Source organism: Oryza brachyantha, chromosome 5, assembly GCF_000231095.2.
Source record: "Oryza brachyantha chromosome 5, ObraRS2, whole genome shotgun sequence".
In the NCBI taxonomy this organism is placed as follows: Eukaryota; Viridiplantae; Streptophyta; class Magnoliopsida; order Poales; family Poaceae; genus Oryza; species Oryza brachyantha.
Window position 1 is genome coordinate 11,589,035 of NC_023167.2, and position 20,618 is coordinate 11,609,652.

Genomic DNA, 20,618 nt, shown 5'->3' on the forward strand with positions numbered 1-20,618 from the left:
TAATTGAACGTGAAATTGCGTCAAATTGATGGGTAATTAACCATTTACAATGAGAAAATTCAGACACGGAGAAGATTAAAGTCGCCAAATTTGACTGAAATTTGATGTATCTGGGGATCGTTATCACGATTCCAGTGCGTAGTCTGTACAAAACCGGTCATACAATGGCGGATTACAAATATGTTTTTGTGTGGTTTCGAAACTAATTACTTCGCGGTAAACAATCCTCCGCGTGATTATGTATTTACAATTTGAAAGAATAAAAGAACGTGAGGCGTGGGTTCATCCAGGGCGGAGAATTCAAGAAGCGATCTTGCCGAAGGAGGCGCCGCCGCCGGCGGCCATCATGAGCTTGAACTCCTCGAAGTTGATGAGGCCGTCGCCGTTGCGGTCGACGCCGTCGATCATGCGGCGGCACTGCGCGACGGTGGCGGCCTCCCCGATGCCGCGCAGCACGGCGGCGAGCTCGGCGGGGGTGATGACGCCGTTGCCGTCGGCGTCGAAGACGCTGAAGGCGTGGCGCAGGTCCTCCTCGACGGCGGCGTCCCCGCCGGCGGGGGAGGCGTTGATGGCGGCGAACTCCCCGAGGCTGATGTAGCCGTCGCCATCGGAGTCGGCCTCCTCCATCATGCGGGCCACCTCCTCGTCGGTGACGGCGTGGCCGACGCTGCCGAACAGCGACGCCAGCTCGGCCCGCGAGATCCGGCCGTCGCCGTTGGCGTCGAACTTCCTGAACACCCGCTCCATCTCTCCGCCCACCCCCGAGGACGAGGAGAAGCCCTCGCGCGCCGCCAGGTCGGACGCCCTGGGCGACCACCGCTCGTTCCTGCGCGGCAGCTCCGCCGCCTCCCGCTCCGCCCTGCTGCTCCCCCTCCCCTTCCCCTTCCGCGAGAAGAATGACCTCACCTTGCCCATGTCGCCCGCTGCTATGCTACCTCTACCTCCTCCTCGTCGATGAACTCGATCAAGAATCACGACCCTGAGGTGAGACGGGTTCGTGGCGGCGGCGAGACTGGGGGGGCATTATATATAGGCGGGGGACGCGGGGAGGAGAAGCGAAGCGCGTGGAGGGAGGGAGACGTTTGGGTTAAGAAATCGGTGGGACGCGCTGGGCGGTGAGGACGAGGGTGATGACAGGTGGGGCCGGCTAATGCTGGGCGGCGCGCGTGGTTTGGCTCGGCTGGACGGACGGTTTTTGCGAGTCATCTTCGTTGGTTTTTTTCTTTTTCTTTTTGGTGGGGTTCTGTTGGGAAACGGGAACGGGGTTCCGTGGTTTCTGGAAGGGGTGGTGTCGATGGATGATGACACGATGCGGATAGCGTTGGCCCCGCCGCGACCACGGCTCCGCGGCGGGAGCCGGAGTTCTGTAGTACCAGTAGTATTGCCGCACTAGGAAGCAACAGGTCGCGTTCATTCCGTCCCGTTGCTCCTCTCTTCGGCTACTTTTTATGCTCTATCTATTTTCGTTTCAACTTATATTTATAAACTAAAATTTAATTTTTATCTAATATTTAAGTTTATTTTAAGTTATTTTTTCTTTTAGACTAAATCTCTGCTCGTAGAACACTAAAACCACATATATATATAAAATTTATAAATTATTTTTATTTACAAATATACCGTTTGGCCGCATGGACGTCATCCCTTGAAATCAAAAGGGATGTAGCGTCCTGTGCGCATGTAGCGTGGTTCGTGACCATCGTACTCGTCCTGTGCGCATGTAGCGTCGTCGTGGGCGTGGCCGTGGACGCCCAGCCCGTGAAACAAGCCACATTGCGGGTGGTACGTACGGGGCAGCAGCCGAGCTAGCTCGTACTACGTGAAAAGTACTGGAGAGCTGGGCCGGTCGAGTACTCCACTCCACTTTGGACTTGAGAGCGGCAGTGCATGGCCATGGGCGTGTGGTGCCGGGCGCCGCCGTCCGGGGAGCGACGTGGAGTGGACGCGTGGCGCGCGGATTGTTGGCGTTTTGTTGCTTGCGGCCTCTGCCTGCTGCGGTTTCAAGATATCTTCTTTTTTCCTTTTTGCTTTGGCCTGATTTAATTTCCAAATTTTTTTTTTCCAAAAACACCTAAATAAAGCATTAAATATAGATGAATCAAAAAACTAATTGCATAGTTACGGAAGAAATCTTGAGACGGATTTTTTGAGCTTAATTAGTCCATGATTAGCCATAAGTGCTACAGTAACCAACATGTGCTAATGACGGATTAATTAGGCTCAAAAAATTCGTCTCGCGGTTTCTAGGCTAGCCGTGAAATTAGTTTTTTTATCCGTGTCCAAAAACCCCTTCCGACATCCGAGCAAACGTTCGATGTGACCCTTTAGCAAAAATTTTTACCAACTAAACACCTTTGTTCCTGTCCGTCGCCATAATCTTGACGTTCGGCACTGGTCCTATCAAACTTTTCAAAAACGATTTTTTTTCTTCCGTTTTAAATTATTTATTTATTTGTTTGTTTGTTTGTTATAAGTACTACTAGGTCTGTTTTGTATCTTAAGCTATCAATTGGTACAATGATGCAGTTTGATAGTACAAGATGTACCCCTCCCATCCCACAGCATAAAAAGGTTCGGAGTTAGATAAGGGTTTTATGGAAGTTAATAAAATTAAATAAGAAAATGTTAGGATTAGCTAAGAAGGTGAAGTAGCTGTGAACTCTAGTGGTGGAAACCCATGATCGGTGGAAAAGAAGTACGTGTAGAATTTCTTATACCTTTGGGACAAATTTTGAAGATGAAAGCTGTTAAATTTTGTAACGTAGGAGGCATGTTTCAGATTTACTATTAATAATCTATACTCATATACAAAAATAGTAATAGTGATCCGTGGTGAATCTACTGGCCACCTCCGCCAGCAGCTCCATGTTTTTTAAAAGAAAAACTAACTATGAATCCATGTATCAACTATCATCACCAACTCTCTATTTTTAATAGAAAGTGAGAAAAAAAAACCATGTCACCAATAGACTCATATCATTAACAAATATATACATGAATTACAAAATACTATATGTAAAAAATAATGTTGATATTATGTTAAGATAATGTTTTTTAATAAAATTTCTATTGCAACGCTAGGATAATATGCTAGTACTTGTGGTTCAAATATATGAATTTATAAAATTAATGGTTAAATATATAAACATTTGACTTAGCACAACATTACAAAGAAACAAATGGGTATAATTAACTTTTGAAATAGTTATTTTAAAATATTGAAACAACTCACACATGTATATATTTGGAGCTTTTTTTTACCATATTTGAAAAAAGTGTGATATTTTGAGGTACTAAAAATTTATACTAAAATTCGTGGTACTTGATGTACTTTTTAAGGATGATAAAAAAGCCCATATATTTATGTTAAAAGTGTATCTATAACTGCTGCATCTAAGTAGATTTTATAACTTATTGTAATATAAAATCATATCCAAAGTAACACATCAAGGACATGCAGAAAAAAACAGTACCATCTTTGTTCTGTATATCTACCAATATAAAGGTCTATTCATTTTAGAGAAAAAACAGTGGAGTTGATCCTTTGAGGGCCATTCACTTTGTAAAAATAAAGTATATGAAAACTAAAATATAATTTTCTTTTCTAAAAGTGGTAGAGAAAAAAACATAGGATAATTTCTATTCACTCGAATATCCTCAGAAGATAAGTGCGGATATGCACTACTATATACCTATACCTATCTTTTCTATTCATATGGATTAAAATTCGTACAAATCGGATAGACACTAAAAGGTACTTTGCCCAGCATCAAACCAGAAATGTGCTTATATTTCAAAATGGTAGGGTATGTTTCCAATACGACGGAATATTAACATGTGATATTTATAAATTGAAACATTTTGTTGTGACCTCTCTGGCAGAAGCGCTTATATTTTACACATTTCTTTCTCCAGCTCTCCACAGCAGATTGAATCAGTGTGAACAGATCTAAAATGCTTCTATGTACGTAACAAGAATATGGCCTTGTTTAGTTCAAAATTTTTTTCCAAAAACATCACATCAAATTTTTGAAAGCATTAAACATAGATGAACCAAAAAATTAATTGCATAGTTATGAAAGAAATCTTAACACGAATCTTTTGAGTCTAATTAGTCCATGATTAGTCATAAGTGCTACAGTAACTAACATGCGATAATGATGGATTAATTAGGCTCAAAAGATTCGTCTCGCAGTTTCTAGGCTAGCCGTGAAATTCGTTTTTCTACTCGTGTCTATAAACCCCTTTCGATATCCGATCAAATATTTGATATGACACTTCTTCAACAAATTTTGAAAATCTAAACACTACCTATATAACGTGCCACGGAGACAACCAGGTATATAGTCAAAAGTATATTACATGCATGGGGACTTGACAAAACTTGTGTGATCCCCGAAAGCAAGTCAAGTCTCAGGACGCGAGCAGTTTAATTGTACGTACGGGTACGGCTGTCGTTTTTTCCCTTTTCCATTTTGTTTAATTAGGCTTGTTTAGTTCCTAATTTTTTTTCTAAAAATATCACATCGAATTTTTAGACACTTAAATAAAACATTAAACATAAATGAATCAAAAAACTAATTGCACAGTTATAGAAGAAATCTTAAGACGAATCTTTTGAGCCTAATTAGCCCATAATTAGCCATAAGTGCTACAGTAACCAACATGTGCTAATGACGGATTAATTAGGCTCAAAAGATTCGTCTCGCGGTTTCTAGGCTAGCCATGAAATTCGTTTTTTCATTCATGTTCAAAAACTCCTTCCAACATCCGATTAAACATTTGACGTAACACACCCAAAATTTTTTTCAATCCAAACGCACCTTAGTCGGCAGTTGCCCATCTCCTGAGTCAGCTAAGCAACACGATAACAACGCACCGGCACGTAGATAAGTCCACCAAATAAGCGCGTCCACGGCGAGTTAATTAATAACCCTCTAAATTGACTACATTTTGTCACTGATGGATGACGTATATGCTAATCAGTCGTGGTCATCTCCTACTAATTATGCCATGTGGCACATGTGATTGCCCCGTTAATTCTTTTTATACTAATCAGCCGACTTATAGCTAGTAGCTACTGCTCCTGGTCCGTAATATGACCATTTTTCAGTTTTCTAGATACAATATTTTGACTATTTATTTTATTTGAATTTTTTTATGATTAATATTTGATGATAAAAATAAATAGTATTTTATACCTGACTAATTTTTTTAAGTTTTTATATATTTTTTAAATAAGATAAAAAATGAAATTATTATCGGAGGTAGTAGCTCTCTGCGTGCGTGCGAGTACGTACGTAATACTTTGCAGAAACCGGCCGGGTTTAATTTCGCCAAAGAGGCCTGAATGCACACGACACGTAGATTGCGATAAAAGAAAAGGATATTGCATCCACGTCATCAACGTACGAAGTCCGTGACCGTGTGTAAGTAGGATCGGCATTAACTTTCTTTTTTTTTCTTAAAAAAAGAAATTAATCTTGTATTAGTGGACTGTCGATTATATGTACGCATTTACATGCATTCCGTGACATGAGCGCAGTAATATACCGATGATGTTTTGAATATCGACCGATTATTCGAATTTGTAATAATCTTTATTTAGAAGGTGGCATTTGATTTTTTTTCAAAAAAAATGTATTAGGGATTGACTATACATTGGTCGATATTTTTCTACCGTTACCTAATTTTTGTTTTAGATTTTGTTTTCTTCTTTTGAAACACTTCTACCTAATGTATTGTGCTTTATATCTCTCACCAAACCTTGTTTAGTTTCCAAATTTTTTTTTCCAAAAACATCACATTAAATTTTTGGACACCTAAATAAAGCATTAAATATAGATACCAAAAAACTAATTGCACAGTTACGGAAGAAATCTTAAGACAAATCTTTTGAGCCTAATTAGAAAGCGATTAGCCATAAGTGCTACAGTAACCAACATGTGCTAATGATGGATTAATTAGGCTAAAAAAATTCGTCTCACGGTTTCCAGCCGAAATCTGAAATTTGTTTTATAACTAGACTATGTTTAATATTTCAAATATTTATTCGAAAACTTGATGTGATGTTTTTGTAAATTTTTTTTTTGCAAACTAAACACTACCTTTGTTTTATCTTCCACGGATCTCCATTACGCATCCGTTCTCTAGCAGCTCTCGTCGTCGGTACCGTCCTTGTCAATATACTACACACCTACGTACATATTCCTTGTACGGTACTGCCCTCAACCTGGCACCTACTGTTACTCTGCTACTGCCCAACAGCCCAAGGCTTCGTCAATATCTACAGTGAACTGCTCTTCCTGTGATACATTTCTTAGGCCGCGTTTCTTTGGAGGCATGTTAAGTTAACTTAACTGACCTAAAAAACGTAGTAATAAATTAATACATGATTAATTAATTATTAATTATTAAAAATATAAAATAAATTAATATGATTTTTTAAAACAACTTTCCTATAAATTTTTTTTAAAAAAGTACACCGTTTAACAGTTCGAGAAGCGTGCGCGTGGAAAACGAGGGGTAAGTTAACTAACTGCGGGAAACGAACGCAACCTTACTCTCCTGTCGTACCCGTAACTTAGGCCTTGTTTAATTACCAAAAATTTTTGACAAAAGGGTCACGATAAATGTCTGATCGGACGTCGAAAAAGGTTTTTGGACACGAATAAAAAAATTTCAGATTCCGGCTAGAAATCGCAAGACGAATCTTTTAAGTCTAATTAGTTCGTTATTAGCACATATTGGTTACTGTAGCACTTATGGCTAATCATATCCTAATTAAGCTTAAAAGATTCGTCTCACGATTTCCTCATAACTGTATAATTAGTTTTCATGTTCATGTATATTGAATGTTTTATTTAGGTGTCTGAATATTCGATGTGATGTTTTTGGAAAATAAACAGCGCCTTAACCGGTCTCTCTGCTAGTCTGCTATTATACCTAAGCTGTGTTTTTTTTTCTAGATTTTTCCTTCTATTTTGCACACACGCTTTTTAAAATATTTTTTCAAAAAATTTATATATAAAAGTCCAGCATTTTATTTTTCTAAAATAGATTTTTTAAAAAAATTTAAAGATTAATTATATAATTAAAGAACTATCAAAAAATCAGAAATTTTGTTATCATTAGTTCACATAAGAACATAATCATGCTCCCTTAACCGATATAGGGGCGGTACCAGGCGTGTGGCAATTTGGGGTGGAGCCCTACGCCTGGCTTAAAAAAAATACATTAGAAAATTACTATATTTTAGTTAAAATTTATTCACAAGATTTATATTTTATTGTTGAGGCTTAGGCTTAGTAAATTTCAGTTCCGCCCTGAACCGATATGTCCTCTATTATTGCCAGCAGAGGACGAGGAAGAGGAGAGACCATCAGCGCTGGGAGGCTTGGAAATTGGAATTCACCCACGAGCGCGCTGAGGTGGAGAAACGGAGCAACAACGGTTGAGGATTGAAAAGCAACATGCATCGGTGGCTGGGTCATGATCGAACGGCCGAGAGATGTGATCGAATAATTTGAAGAGAAATTGATTTGTGCGGTGTATAGCAAAGGTAAACGCATATTATTGTGCTGCAACTCAAATACTATTGCTAACAAATACTTCAAGATTGTCAGCCCGGGCTAAGCGGGCTTTTCCATAAAACAGTCCAGAAGGATCATTTATTGATGACGAGATGAAATTATAGGTCGAAGCCACATCAACTGAATCTAACCAGCAACAATGTGGAGAATTTGGATGTAACAAAGTACCCCTCTGTATTTTTAATAGTGATAGTACCATTGAATTTTGACACATTTAGCTGTTTGTCTTATTAAAAACTTCTGTACTTATAATTTAATTTGCTGTAATTAAATTATTGTTAAATGTATTTTAATTTATAACTTATATTTTTATAATTTTTTTAAATAAGATGAATAATCAAATAGTAGAAAAGTTAACAACACCAGGAAAATAGGAAGTAATAATCTGCCTTATTTCAGCCATGCATCCCCGCAAGGCATCCCAGTGCATGCATGTGGCGACATCGACATACATATCGTACGTCGGCCGTACGTGGTGACGGGTCAAGCTGAAGCAACGTACGTCGTCGCCCCCATGTACGCATGCCATGACCTGTACGGCTTCAGATGGACCAACGAAATCGAACAAATCGTACTCTGTTTCGCAGAAACTGCACCGGAGATATATAAGAAATCGACTTGTGCAGTGTGGACGAATTAATGATGCTTTGCCGGTAGCCAAACCGGCGAAAAACGCGTGGTTGCGTTCATATTCACTAAATAACTTTAAAAATTCTTTTGATATTTTTAGTATATGCTGAAAAACTTAGAAATAATTATGTTTTATAGAACAGACCGTAAGTATCAGTCACTTTCCCGATGAGACAGGATGAGTAAAGAACAATTTTCCCATCCTTAAAGAAGATACTAGGATGTCTTACTGTTTTTTTATATAAAATTTGATATCTTCTACCAAGGTACTAAAATGTATTTAAAAACAGTGGTATCTTATAAAAAAAACTCATAAGTAAAATAGCAGGCGTGAGTGGAATTCCTTCCTATCTGGGCAGGTGGCCGGCTCTCGTCATCAACCCATCATTCAAGAGACAAGACTGGTAAATTTTTTGTTCGAAGAGTTCTAGGATGTTCCCTGTATCCGAAGGACTTGTACATCCTAGGGCTGTCACCCGTTATTTATTACGCTTTCTCATATTCATACATAGTGATGGCAACGGGACGAGACAAGGATAGATGGGTTTGCCTGAAACGGCCACGACCTCGATAGCCCTTCAAGGGAAGGATTATGTCCTAGTCCCGACCATGTCGGCGACCCGACACCAGATCGGGGCCTTTGATGGCTCGTCGCGCCCTCTGCCTGGCTTCGCCGGTCTGACGCCGTGCCTTCACCAGTGTCACACCCGGAGTTTCGTCCTAAGCCTAAATCGTAAAAAGGAATCCGTAAATAACAATTGGCTTAATTAACTCAGGAAAAATCCCTCTAAAAGGAATTAATTCACTTAAATCGAGGCTCGCAAATCGACTAACAGGATTTAAATTCAAATTGCAGAAGTATAAAATTTGGCCAAACAAATTAATTTAAAACTCGGCAAAAGTGGGGTTTTCCTTTTTCCCTCCTTTTTCCTTTCTTTTTCCCTTCCTTCTCAAATTGGGCCGAAGTCCAATTTTCCTCCCTCTCTCTTTTTCCTTTTTTTTTTCTTTTTCTTTTCCTTCCCGGGCCGGCCCAGCCGCGCCGGCCCATCCTCCTCCTCGGCCGGCCCAGCCGAGCCGGCCTCCCTCCGCCCGCCAGCGCGCGCCCCGCCTGGGCCGCGGCTTCGGCCAGCTCGCGCGACGCCGCGCCGCGAGTCCGCGCCGCCTCCCTCCTCTCCCGCGCGCCACTGACAGGTGGGGCCCACCTGTCAGTGACCGTTTCGGCCGCCCGCGCCCGCGCCCGCGCCCGCGCCGGCCGAGTCCGAGTCGCCGCCGCGCCGCAACCGCCGCCGCCGCATCCGCCGCCGCCGAGACCGCGTCGTCGCCGACTCGGTCTCCAACCTCCGCCCGCCCTAGCCGGTCGCCGCCACCCTATAAATCCCCCTCCGCCGCGCGCCGTCGCTCGTTTTCCATCGTCGCTCGAGTCGCCGCCGCGCTGCCGCCGTTCGCCGCCGCCGCGCAATCTCGCCGCCAGTCACCGTTCGTCGCCGCCTAGCCGCGTCACCACCTCCGTCCCTCTGTCGCCGACTTGTTGCCGCCCTCGCCGTCACCAGGGAGCCTCCTCGGCGCCGCGCGTTCCCTCGTCGCCCGGCCGCCGCCGCGTCTCGCCCGTCGCTGCCGCCGATCGATCTCCACCGCCACCGCCGATCTCCCGCTCCCGCCCGCGTCGCCACCTTCGCCTCGGTCTCGCCGACCCTTCCGCGCCCTCGCCGCCGCCGGTGAGCCTCCGCACCCTCCTCCCCTCTTTCTCCCCCTTTCCGGCCGACCGCCGCCGAGTCGCGTGCCGTCGCCGGACGAGGCCGTCGCCCGCCGCTCCCATCGGCCACCGTGGTCGTCGTCGCCTCCGCGTCGCCGCCGTCTGGCCGCCGTCTCTTGCGCCCGCGCGTGCCGCGCTGCCGCCGCTCGCCAGTCGCCGTCGCCGCTGTTCTGCCGGGTTGTGCCCGTGCGCCGCCGCCCCGGCCGTCGTCGCCGTCGCGCCGTCGCCGCTCGCCGGTCGTCGCCGTCGCGCCGTCGCCGTCGCGTCGCCGTCGCCGTGCGCCGCCGCCGCCGCGTCGCCCGCCGCTCCCGCCGGTCGCCGCCGTCCGCCCGAGCCGCGCTCCTCTCTGTCCTCTCTCGCTGACGAGTGGGACCCACTCGTCAGTCGCTCCCCGCGCCCGCCTTCTCTCTCTCCTCCCGGGCCCGCATGTCAGTCTCTCCCTCCCCCTCTCTCTCACCGACAGGTGGTCCCCACCTGTCAGCCGTCAGTACCCTTTCTCCTCGCTGACGTCAGCAGCCCCATTAATTGCGCAATAACTGATTTAGGACTTTTCTGTTTAGTTAAAAAACCCAGAAAACTTCTAAAATTCATAAGTAATTCATCTAGTCTCCGTTTAGGTCCATTCAAATTTCATTAAATTCATAAAATTATCAAGAATCCATTAAAAATAGTTTCTTTTGCTATTTCAGTAGAGTTTGTGCCTGTTTTATTTATTTTTGTGCTTTGTCGCTTAGATTCGGACCCCGCCGAAGAGCCGGTTTACTTCGAGATCGTCGCCGAAGTTCCCCAAGGGCCAGAGCAAGGCAAGTGACACTCATCCTTGAACATATTGAACCCATTATTGCAAATTCCTCGCTTATTTATTTCAAATATGCATTGTTTTAATTAAAGTACTTACTTTATGCTATTTTCGGGTAAACCTTACTATTATGCCGTTGTTTATCCAACTTTATTCATTGCTGGACCAGGGGTAACTTGATTAGTGTCAGGCCTAGGTTAATGCTTAGCCATGCTTAGAACAAATAGCTCATGGGATCACATTTAATTATGCTTAGTTCTGAATAGCTGAGGCAATGATTCACTACCCGGTTCGGGTTAATGTCAACTAAAATATTGATAATGGTGGGCTGTGAGTGCATGGTTTTGAGAGTCGCACCCATGGCGATTAAGGACCGGTTCACGGGAAACCCTGGAAGTCGTTAAGTGCTAACCACATGCCGAAATGGGTAAGGTGGGATTTGGAGCATGACTTCGAACTATTTGACGTACCCAGGCAAGGGTAGGCGTGATGGAGTATGGACGGGCAATCGTGGTGTAACGAAAGCTTCTCCTGCTTCCGGATCTACCGAGGCACAAGAGGGGACTGCCCGACTTGGTGTAAAGGAGGGGGTGAAACCTGAAGTGTGGTACGATTAAATAGGGAGGGTTGTGTAACGGGTCCTATCACGGTCTCCTTTCCGGTATGCCGTGGTGGTATGTCGGCGCACGTTCAAGTGTAGTGGAGTCGTGTCTTGTGGGTACAGTAGTACACCTCTGATCAGAGTATAAACTATTCGAATAGCCGTGCCCACGGTTACGGGCGAACTCCCAGCTTCACTGTGATTAGTGAACCCTAATAACTTGAGTAAAATCTGTTATCACTTGGGACTACTGCAGCGTGGTGTAACGTTGAGTAGTGGTTGGGCCTGTTGCAACGTGGTGTAACGTTGGACAGTGTTGTGGTATTTTACAACTGCTTATTTTATTTATGCTTTACTGTATTTAAATTACCTTTATTTCTTTCAGTCTCTGTTATTTATTTAAACTGCTGCTTTGTCGCAACTAACCCTAGCCCGTCCTTGTAAATTCCGTTGCATCATTTATTTTTCCCCCTTGTCCGTGTTACTTGTTGAATACGGTGGTTTGTACTCAGCCTTGCTTAACTTTCCCAACCCAGAGCTAGAAGCAGAGTCCGATGGAGGTGCCTCTCAGGAGTGAGCTGATCCGCCGTCGAAGTGTTGCCTGTGGATTGGAGCCGTACCCGCTGGAGCTAGTCTACCCCTTTGTTTTTTTTTCTTTCCGCTGCATTTCCGCTAGAATAAGTGTAATTTTCAGTTGTTTCTAAGAACGATGGTTATGTAATCAACATTGTCTTTTTATGTACCCTGGCTGGTCCTGGACAGGGATTTAATACACAATTAAGTTCAGAAATTCAGGTGAGGAATTTCTGGGCGTGACAACCAGATCCCCGCAACGCGCCACCTGCCATGCCTACTAGCCCCCAGCCGTCACACGAATGAGAGGAGAGGGAGAGCTGGAGAGAGATAGGAGGGTTAGTCTAGAGTTTCTCAACTATATATGGTGGGTGAAATAGACTTTACTAGATGTGCCAAAAATTTACTATGCACTAAGTCTAATGGTCCTCTCCCAGGCCCCGTGGGTAATCTCCCATCCCCGCCCCTGCCCCCACCCGAAACTGGACCCCAGCCAAGATTCCCCGCCGGTACAAACTTTGCCCTGTCCCTATCCCCATAGGGGCGGGTCCCTGGCTCCGTGGGGGAAATTGTCACCCCTGTTCATACATGTATGGTTTGGATAGCATATAGGTAAAGACTAAAGAGCAATTACTCGTTTAAATTTTAGGTGCAGGCAGGGCATTACACATTTTACCAATTTTGTTCACATTCATTTAGTATGTACCTAAATATTAAACTCATGTTTACACTATAAACATTTATTAAATTTGACTGAAATTTGGTATTTTGGTGGGATAATTTATAATATAGAAGAGCAACTTATACAATTTTAATTCAAGTCTACATATAAGACTTGCGTATATCTCTTTTCTTACCAATTAGGTTAGTCATACATATTTCACTCACCTAGTTGGTTACGCATAACTACTCTTTAATGGTGGTATGGGTGAAATTGGGTATGTGTAATTGTGTATCTCCCTGGCAGGTCTATTGCACACGTGCTTTCACGCTATAATGCTTGTAGAAATAAATCTAAACAATTAATCTAATTTTATTAGAGAGTTCAGATCTATTTTTACTATGACCTCAGTTGATGGTTGTTTCTCGATTGCAGAAACAAGAAAAGGCATAATGATCTTTAAAAAATGAGACTGTCTATTCCAAAGTCGACTGACTTTTTCTTAGCTGTCAGTCAATTTTTTTTGTGTACTGGCCCCACCTCCTCCTAATGCGAACGTTTGAGTTGTTGTAGTTTTGGGCTTTTTGGCCCAGAAATAAAAGTCTGGGCTCTGTATGCGCTCTCTCTTCCCCCAAGTATGGGCTTTTGGTGTTTTTTTGAGTTTTTTTTATTTTTTTTGATTTGGCTTCTAGTGTAAGCAAAACACGTTGAAGAAGCTCCACCCCAATAGGATTTTTTGGGGCTCCTTTTTTCACTTTGAGGTCCGGTAGCACCGTTGAGTTTAGTTTTTATAGTCATTTATCTTTTAGGTTGTGCTATTTTTTCTTTCTTATATTTTGTTCTTATGATTAAGCTAGGATTTGGTTCCGTTGAATTTCTAAGATAATTTTTTGTTTCGTTCAATTGACTTTGTCTATCTAACAAATTGTTTGAAACACACACGATTAAAATTGTTCTGAACACCTAGGATAACAGATATTCACCAAATCCTAACCATGTTAAAACAGATCTGAATACAAAATGAGCTAATTGGACTACACGAGGCTTTGCTCAGTCCAACATCCTCTTCACGTATAAAATATATTCATCATATCCACAATGGCCACCATAGAATCTGAGTGCTTAGTGAATTAACAACAGTCACAAAATTTATAATCCAAACACCAATATTTTCCTCCAGCTTTCATATCATCATCTCATCTTATCCATCGATGCTGATAGTATGCTCATCGGCTAATGTTCTTCATATCATCATCTTATTCATCACCGGTTAGTAGTGTAGGAGGTTGTCATTCTACAAAAATACACCAGTGCAACAGGATGTTATTGTTGACAACTTCAGTCAATATCAAATAAAACATGGAAATATTTCAAGCAAAAATAATGTAGTTAATTCTAGTCCCAAGAAACTCCAGTGAAAACAATTCTAGCAACAAACATCGATGATGAAATATATCATCATCATGCCTGAAAAAATAAAAGAGCCGAAAAATTGCTCCAAATTGAAATATATCATGGCTTTGATGGACCAAAAACGCACAAATCCAGAGCTTTAACATAATACTACCCCTATTGGCTTGTTTGCATCTGTAATGTAGCACCTCCACAACATCGCTCTCACCACTTGATACTACGATTCATCTTTACCCCAAAACCAAAATTGCAGCAAAAGCTACCGAGTATTGCATCAGTAGACTGATCCCAATTTTTTTTATATAAAACATACAAATAAAAATTTTACCATCATCCACACCAAATAGCAAACTTTGAGGTAACCCTCCATTTGCATGATCCCGATGACTAATTATTTTTTTATTTGCATGTCACATCCCACCAGTATAGACGAAATTGCTGCCATAAACACAAACAGTAAGCACATCACCGAAGTGTTAAAAAAACAAAAGTTTAGCCATGTTGCTAGATTCCTTCGTAACTTAGTAGGATATGTTCCCCTAAACATGGAGTGGTATAACTGAAACAGAGAAACCGGCAACACCACACACCCCATCTGGATTTGTGCTCAAACAAAATACTTCCCAAACCTATAAAACCTATTATTGCACTTAGTTTATACTCAAGTTACATATTGTTTATACTAAAGTTCCTTATTGGCTTATTATGCAACTGTAGGTCAAGCTATGAGCAAGTTTAGTATATATATTGGGCAACTTTAGGTGACTGACAGCTGAGAATGAGATATCGTAAATACCAAAATTTAGATCGATTCTGAGGGAGCAAACAAATCTCAACCAAACAAAATTGCCCAGCTAGGTGGAAAAATTACATGGATTGACATCAAGCAAACCAAGATGAAGAAAATAACTATGATTGCACCTAATTTATATTGAAGTTGCACTTCGATTATGCTAAAGTTGCATATTTACATATTATGCAACTGCAGGTTAAGAAATGTGTAGATTTAGCATACGCATTGTGCAAGTATAAATGAGTGATAGTTAATAAAAAAGAAATCAGAGAACTAGTAAATACAAAATTTTAAATTAGATTTTGGCAAAGCAAAATAATATCTAGTATAAAATCTGGTGTAATAGCTATATACATCATATGAATAAAAAGGCACATGAAAAGGCAGACCCAAAAAAGAGAACACTGGGAAAATACTAAAAGTCAATCGTGGTTAGGACTTAGGACATGAATTGCACATGGAAGAAAATGTGATTAGAAGTGTATTTTTGCCTACAAGTACACAAATAGACAAAATAGTGGCAGAGAACTTTGCAATGGTAGAAAATTACACGAGAGTAAATATCTTGCTAACAAAATAGTGAGCAAAAGAACAATAAAAGATGAACAAATTACCTCCATCCATTGTGCTGCATTGAGTAGTGAAGTACACTATCCATTCCTAAGAGCACAGACATCTCAACTGATGCCCCAAACCTTCCTACTCTTGCTCATTTTGGTCCTGTTCCCTGCACACTGAACCTATTCAAGCACATGTCACACGAATTCAGCTCTCAAAACCTAAGGACACCAGAATCCTCCAGCGGAGTGGCAGTGATATTGTACTTAGGCAGATTCCTGCAACAAAACAAACACCAAAAAACATAAGCACGCATCTCAGGCATATCATTAAACAGAAGCTAGGCAAGCCCATCTAGGCTAACAAACCCATGATATCCTCTATAGTAAGCTTCACTCGTCAATTCCCCTTCCTTGCAAAACCCCATACACAACAATTTCAAAAATCAGAAGACCATAAAAGACAAATCATGTCTGTGACGTCGTTGTCCCCTCCCATGTCGGCATCAAAGCCGTCGTCGCTGGCCGTGCCCCCCGAACGGAACTCATCAACTCTCCTCCATAGCTACTCCCCCCCACCCCCCCACACTGTAAAACCTCGAGCAAAATTGAACACCATCACTGTCAGCCGTACCTGAAGAATGGCGTCGGCTGAGGAAGCTCACGAATCGCACTCGGCACTCCCCCTCTCTCCCGCTTCGGCAGATGAATCGTGCTCCCCCACCTCCCGCTTCGCCAGATGAATCACCCCTTTGTCACCTCCCTTCTGCTAGATTTGTCGGTGCTTCTAGATGAATCACGAGGCACACATAAAAAAGCATCGGTGGAACCGTGGAAGCAAATGTGTGAGAGAAAAAAATCCCCCCATGTTGGCCTGTTCGGGTGGATTTTTATGTGGGCGACCGGTTACTATTCCTAAAACTCAGGCAAAAAAGCGAGCCGCCTCCACAGCCCAAAAGAATTAGTGTTGCTTGTGATCGGACCCGGCGGCACAAAACAAAATTGATATTAGTTTAGATCGCACGGTTGCTACAATCAACTGACAGATACGAGAAACGGCAGTCGACTGTCAAATAGCAAAAATGTTAAAAGAATATAGGATGAAGTAAAATCTTATATTTCCTCTATCCTATATTTCCTCTCATGGAAAGGATGTATTGTTAAATATATGTTAGGCAGCAATATGATTTGATTAAGGGATAAAAACGACTTATGAATAATTAATAAAATTCTAAATATCAGCATTATTACCCTTAATCACCGATTTAGTAAAGAATTGCCATTATAAACCAACTGTCAACATCTATTCTACTGATACACCGCAGTGTTTCTCTAATCTACATGGGGAGAGCCTGCAGTGGCCTAGCGTCGAACACCACGTTCATCGCCGGAGGTGCAAGTCTGAGCTCGGTGAGCAAGCGGACTTCTTCGCTGTCCACATCCATCGCCGTCGACGTCGTGCTCGCGGCGTTGTCCCTGACGACATCCAAACTGGGAGCCAGGGGGAAAAGCACCAGGCACTCCGGCGCATCGCCTGATCCTCTTCTGTGTCTCGGGATGTCGTCGTCGTCCTCCCGGAACACCACAAGCGGCGGCGCCTGTCTTGGACTCTGGTCCTCGAACCCCAGCGTCAGAGGGAACAGCGGGAGGGTGTTCCTGTTCCGGCGTATCCTGGCCCACCGGTTTTGGCACGACCTGGCGCTGCGGCCGCCCAGCTTGCCTGCGATGAGGCCCCAGCGGCTGTCTCCGTGCTCCCGGACCAGCTCCCGGAGCAAGCCGTCCTCATGCGCGCTCCACGCCACCTTAGTACTCTTCGTCGCCTTCTGCTCCTTCCTCGGGGCAGGTGGTGGGCCTTCGCCGGCGCCGCCCGATGCTCCTCCCTCCTCTAACGCCGCCATCGATCGCGTTCCTCTGATCCTCTCCTCTTTGATGATGATCACAAATTCACAATGATGAATAAAATGAAGACGGTTTGATGAACACACAAAACTGAGCGCCACGGCAACAAGTTTCGTGTTATAATATAGCGCTACCGCTACGATGAATTCGAGTCGGATTCGAGAGCCAGAGACGACTCGATGGATTAAAATCGACACCCCATCCGTTTCAGTCTACGACTCTATGTCCGTATCGAAATACAGAGCAGAATAAGCAGCAGCAGCAGAAGAAGAAGAGTGGCGATGAAGAGCGCTGCAGCAGATGACGAGATGCTCCTCGTGGCCGCCGCCGCCGTCGTCTCAGCCTTCTTCACCCGCTGGCTCGGGCATTGCCGGGGAGGACGCCCGAGCCGGAGGCGAGCTCCAGTGTCTCTCATGGCCACCTTGCTCCGGACCAGCACAGAGTTGGTCACCCCCTGCACGTTGTTGTTCACGTAGATGTTGATGCAGCAGCAGCATCTACTGCCGCCACCGCTCGCCGCCACCGACATGGTCGCCCCTGTGCTCCGCCCGCACCGCTCGGCGGATCCACCGTCTGCAACACCCATCGCCGGCGACGACGCCGGCAGCTGGAAGGTTGGTTTCTGAAACTGAAGAAAACAAGATCTGCAACCAGTAGTGGGATGCACCAGCTTCAGTTACATATATATCTCGCTCGTGCTTTGCTCTATCGCCAAGAAAAGCATAGCATGCTCAATGTTTGGGAATCAAACTTTTTTCTTCTTGCTTTAAATATCGTGAATCACACTTTGCCTCTGCAGTTGGACTACTCTCCGGATTCCAGCCATGTATCATTCCTGCATGCCCAATGGGCATGGAAATGTTTGTAATTGGAGATGGCTAATTACATATTTACATGTCACTTGTGTTTCACTCGATGGATGTCCCCTTGTTTGTTCAAACACCAACTAAATAATTGCTAAAAAGATCTCAAGATATTTTAACAATATTCCTACAAAATATATATTCTTCTCTAAAGAAATCAACTGACATCTTGAGAAATAAAAAAAGGCAAATCAACCATATAAAGAATAGATTGGTACTTTTCAAATCAAATTTGTCATTCTTTGTTCTCGATATGTATTGAATTCGAATACGTTTTTGGTGAAGCTGTAGATGTCCATATTGAGAACTTTTTATAATCATTTTTCATTGAATTTGAGAGGAGTTCCACTCGAGGACTAGAATCCTCTCGACCAAAGCTTTGCGTTCTCTTGTTTGCAGTGGCACAATAGAAGGCCCATTTGTGCTGTCAATGACCCTACTGGGCTGGAGACTCTGGATTTGGAGCAGATTTGCCTGAAAGGCACAGCCCATTTCTGCTCTTCCATTCGTTCTCCTCAGTCCTGACGGTGAAACAATAGTACCACCGTTACGAACGATTTTACTCGGATTTTAAAGCCACACCATTCACCAGTACATTAATCTCCTGCCAACAGAGACCGTACACTAATCAAATTCCAATCTTGGGTGCACAGGCTGGATTAATCCCCCTTTATATTTACAAAATTAACTTTGAAATCCACATCTGTAAATTAGAAGATGAGGCCAAATCGAATACCTGAGCGGCTAGCTGATACAAACAGCCATATAGGGCCAGCAGTAATCATGCCAGTAAACCGTGTGTTCACAAACGGAAGATTATGCGTAAGGCAACTGAGCCAACGACAAGATAGATAAAAATTGAAAGAGCGATACAATTTGTCAATCCAGCCGTGCACGTACACATTTTTATATTTGAATCAAAACAAAGGTAAAACACGGTTGCAAATATTTGAAGTTTGAACTAAACCAAACCAAACGGCACATTACATACATGATGACTACGATCGTTGGTACAGAGCAGAGGGTACTTATTTATATGAACAGCGTGCATTGCATATTAGCAGCAAAGCACGAACGAAACGGAATAAAACAAAGTGAAATTGTGAAATCAAAGCTCGTTCGTTCATATGGATGGATGGATCGATCGATGGATGTGTGTGTGCGCGCATGGCGACGCGACGGTGGGATGTACGTGGCACAGGCGGTGGTGGCGAGCGAGCCAGTTAGACCCTGGCCGCGGCGGCGGGCTTGTGGTGGTGGTCGGCCGGGTAGTCGCCGCCGTAGCCAGCGCCGGCGCCGTGGCTGGCGCCGGAGAAGAGGCCGCCGTGGAGCATGACGACGTAGAGCAGCTGCGTGAAGGCGAGGATGATGACGAACGCCTCGAGCACGCGGAGGCGCCAGCCGCGGTAGCCGCCGATGTGGATCTCCTTGCAGGCGAGGCCGAAGGCGAGCGCGGTGATGGCCCAGGCGATGAGCGCCGAGGCGGCGCTGGCGGCGAGGCTGTCGCCGCGCCAGGAGCGGACGTGGTGGACGCCCGCCAGCTTGGAGGCGGCGCCCACCACGCCGGCGAGGATGGCGAAGACGAGGAAGTAGAAGGTGGCGCCGTTGCCGGCGACCCCCGGGTGGCTGGTCTCGCCGTTGATGTAGTGGTTGAGGTTCCAGCTCGCGAAGCCGATGACGACGATGTACATGATGAGGTTGAGCACCAGCAGCGGCGCGATCATGTTCCTCCCGACTCCGGCCATCCTCAACCACCAACCGAATCAAGCTCGCTAGCTGCTGCTAATTACTCAAAAAAATAAAACACGGCGACTAATTGAGCACTCAGGCACTTAATTAGCTTAGCTACTAGTACTGTGCAGCTGGAGTGGAGTGAATCGAGTGAGGCGAGGTGAGGAACGTGATGGTTGTGGGGGGAAGGATATATAGGCGTGGATAGGGGGAACACGTGTGGTTGGATGGAGGTGGCACGTGTCGGCTCGTGGCGACGGGAGGAGGGACACGTACGCGTCCACGGAGACCGGGTTCTGGGGCTTTCTGGAGGGACGGGTAAAAGAAACGAGAGCGTAAAAGTGCAGCGGCGAAGGCGCGCGCGGCATCCGCGGAGGTGGCGACGCGCGGGCGGGAGAGGGAGGGTTCCGGAGCTCTCGCTGGTAGCGGAGGGAGAAACAACGTGGCGATCGAGCGGAATTTAGCGCAAAAGAGTGCGTGCTTTAGTTGCTCTGGGCGAGTGTGGCAGCAGGGGACGTCGTGGTTAGCTGCTTGCTTTAGGTTTGATGATGATGATGATGGTGTTGCTGATCCCTTTCTGTCTTTGAAGCCAAGTGCAGATGTGCTTCCTCTCGTTTTGGGTTTACCGTTAATGTTAATGATAATCCTCTACTAGTACTTACTATCGTCTGCCCGCCTAACTGCACGTGGCTGCCGATCTAACCCATCGACGATAATAGTCTCAGAGCAAGTAGAGGCACTGACGAACAGCGC

General features: G+C 44.5%; 2 protein-coding genes across 2 annotated transcripts; both read right to left on the bottom strand.

Moving 5' to 3' along the window:
* Nucleotides 1–1,047, bottom strand: LOC102721555 (probable calcium-binding protein CML15). The gene has a single exon (XM_040524339.1). The coding sequence runs from the start codon at nt 913–915 to the stop codon at nt 301–303; it is 615 nt and encodes a 204-aa protein (XP_040380273.1). The 5' UTR covers nt 916–1,047; the 3' UTR covers nt 1–300.
* A 17,984-nt stretch (nt 1,048–19,031) lies between these two features.
* Nucleotides 19,032–19,880, bottom strand: LOC102710696 (membrane protein PM19L). Its single transcript, XM_006654275.3, has one exon. The coding sequence runs from the start codon at nt 19,877–19,879 to the stop codon at nt 19,358–19,360; it is 522 nt and encodes a 173-aa protein (XP_006654338.1). The 5' UTR covers nt 19,880; the 3' UTR covers nt 19,032–19,357.
* Between the last annotated feature and the right edge of the window lie 738 nt (nt 19,881–20,618).

Bases quoted from the DNA above. Each gene is read 5' to 3' on its own strand.
- LOC102721555 (XM_040524339.1), bottom strand. From the start codon at position 915: ATGGGCAAGGTGAGGTCATTCTTCTCGCGGAAGGGGAAGGGGAGGGGG.
- LOC102710696 (XM_006654275.3), bottom strand. From the start codon at position 19,879: ATGGCCGGAGTCGGGAGGAACATGATCGCGCCGCTGCTGGTGCTCAAC.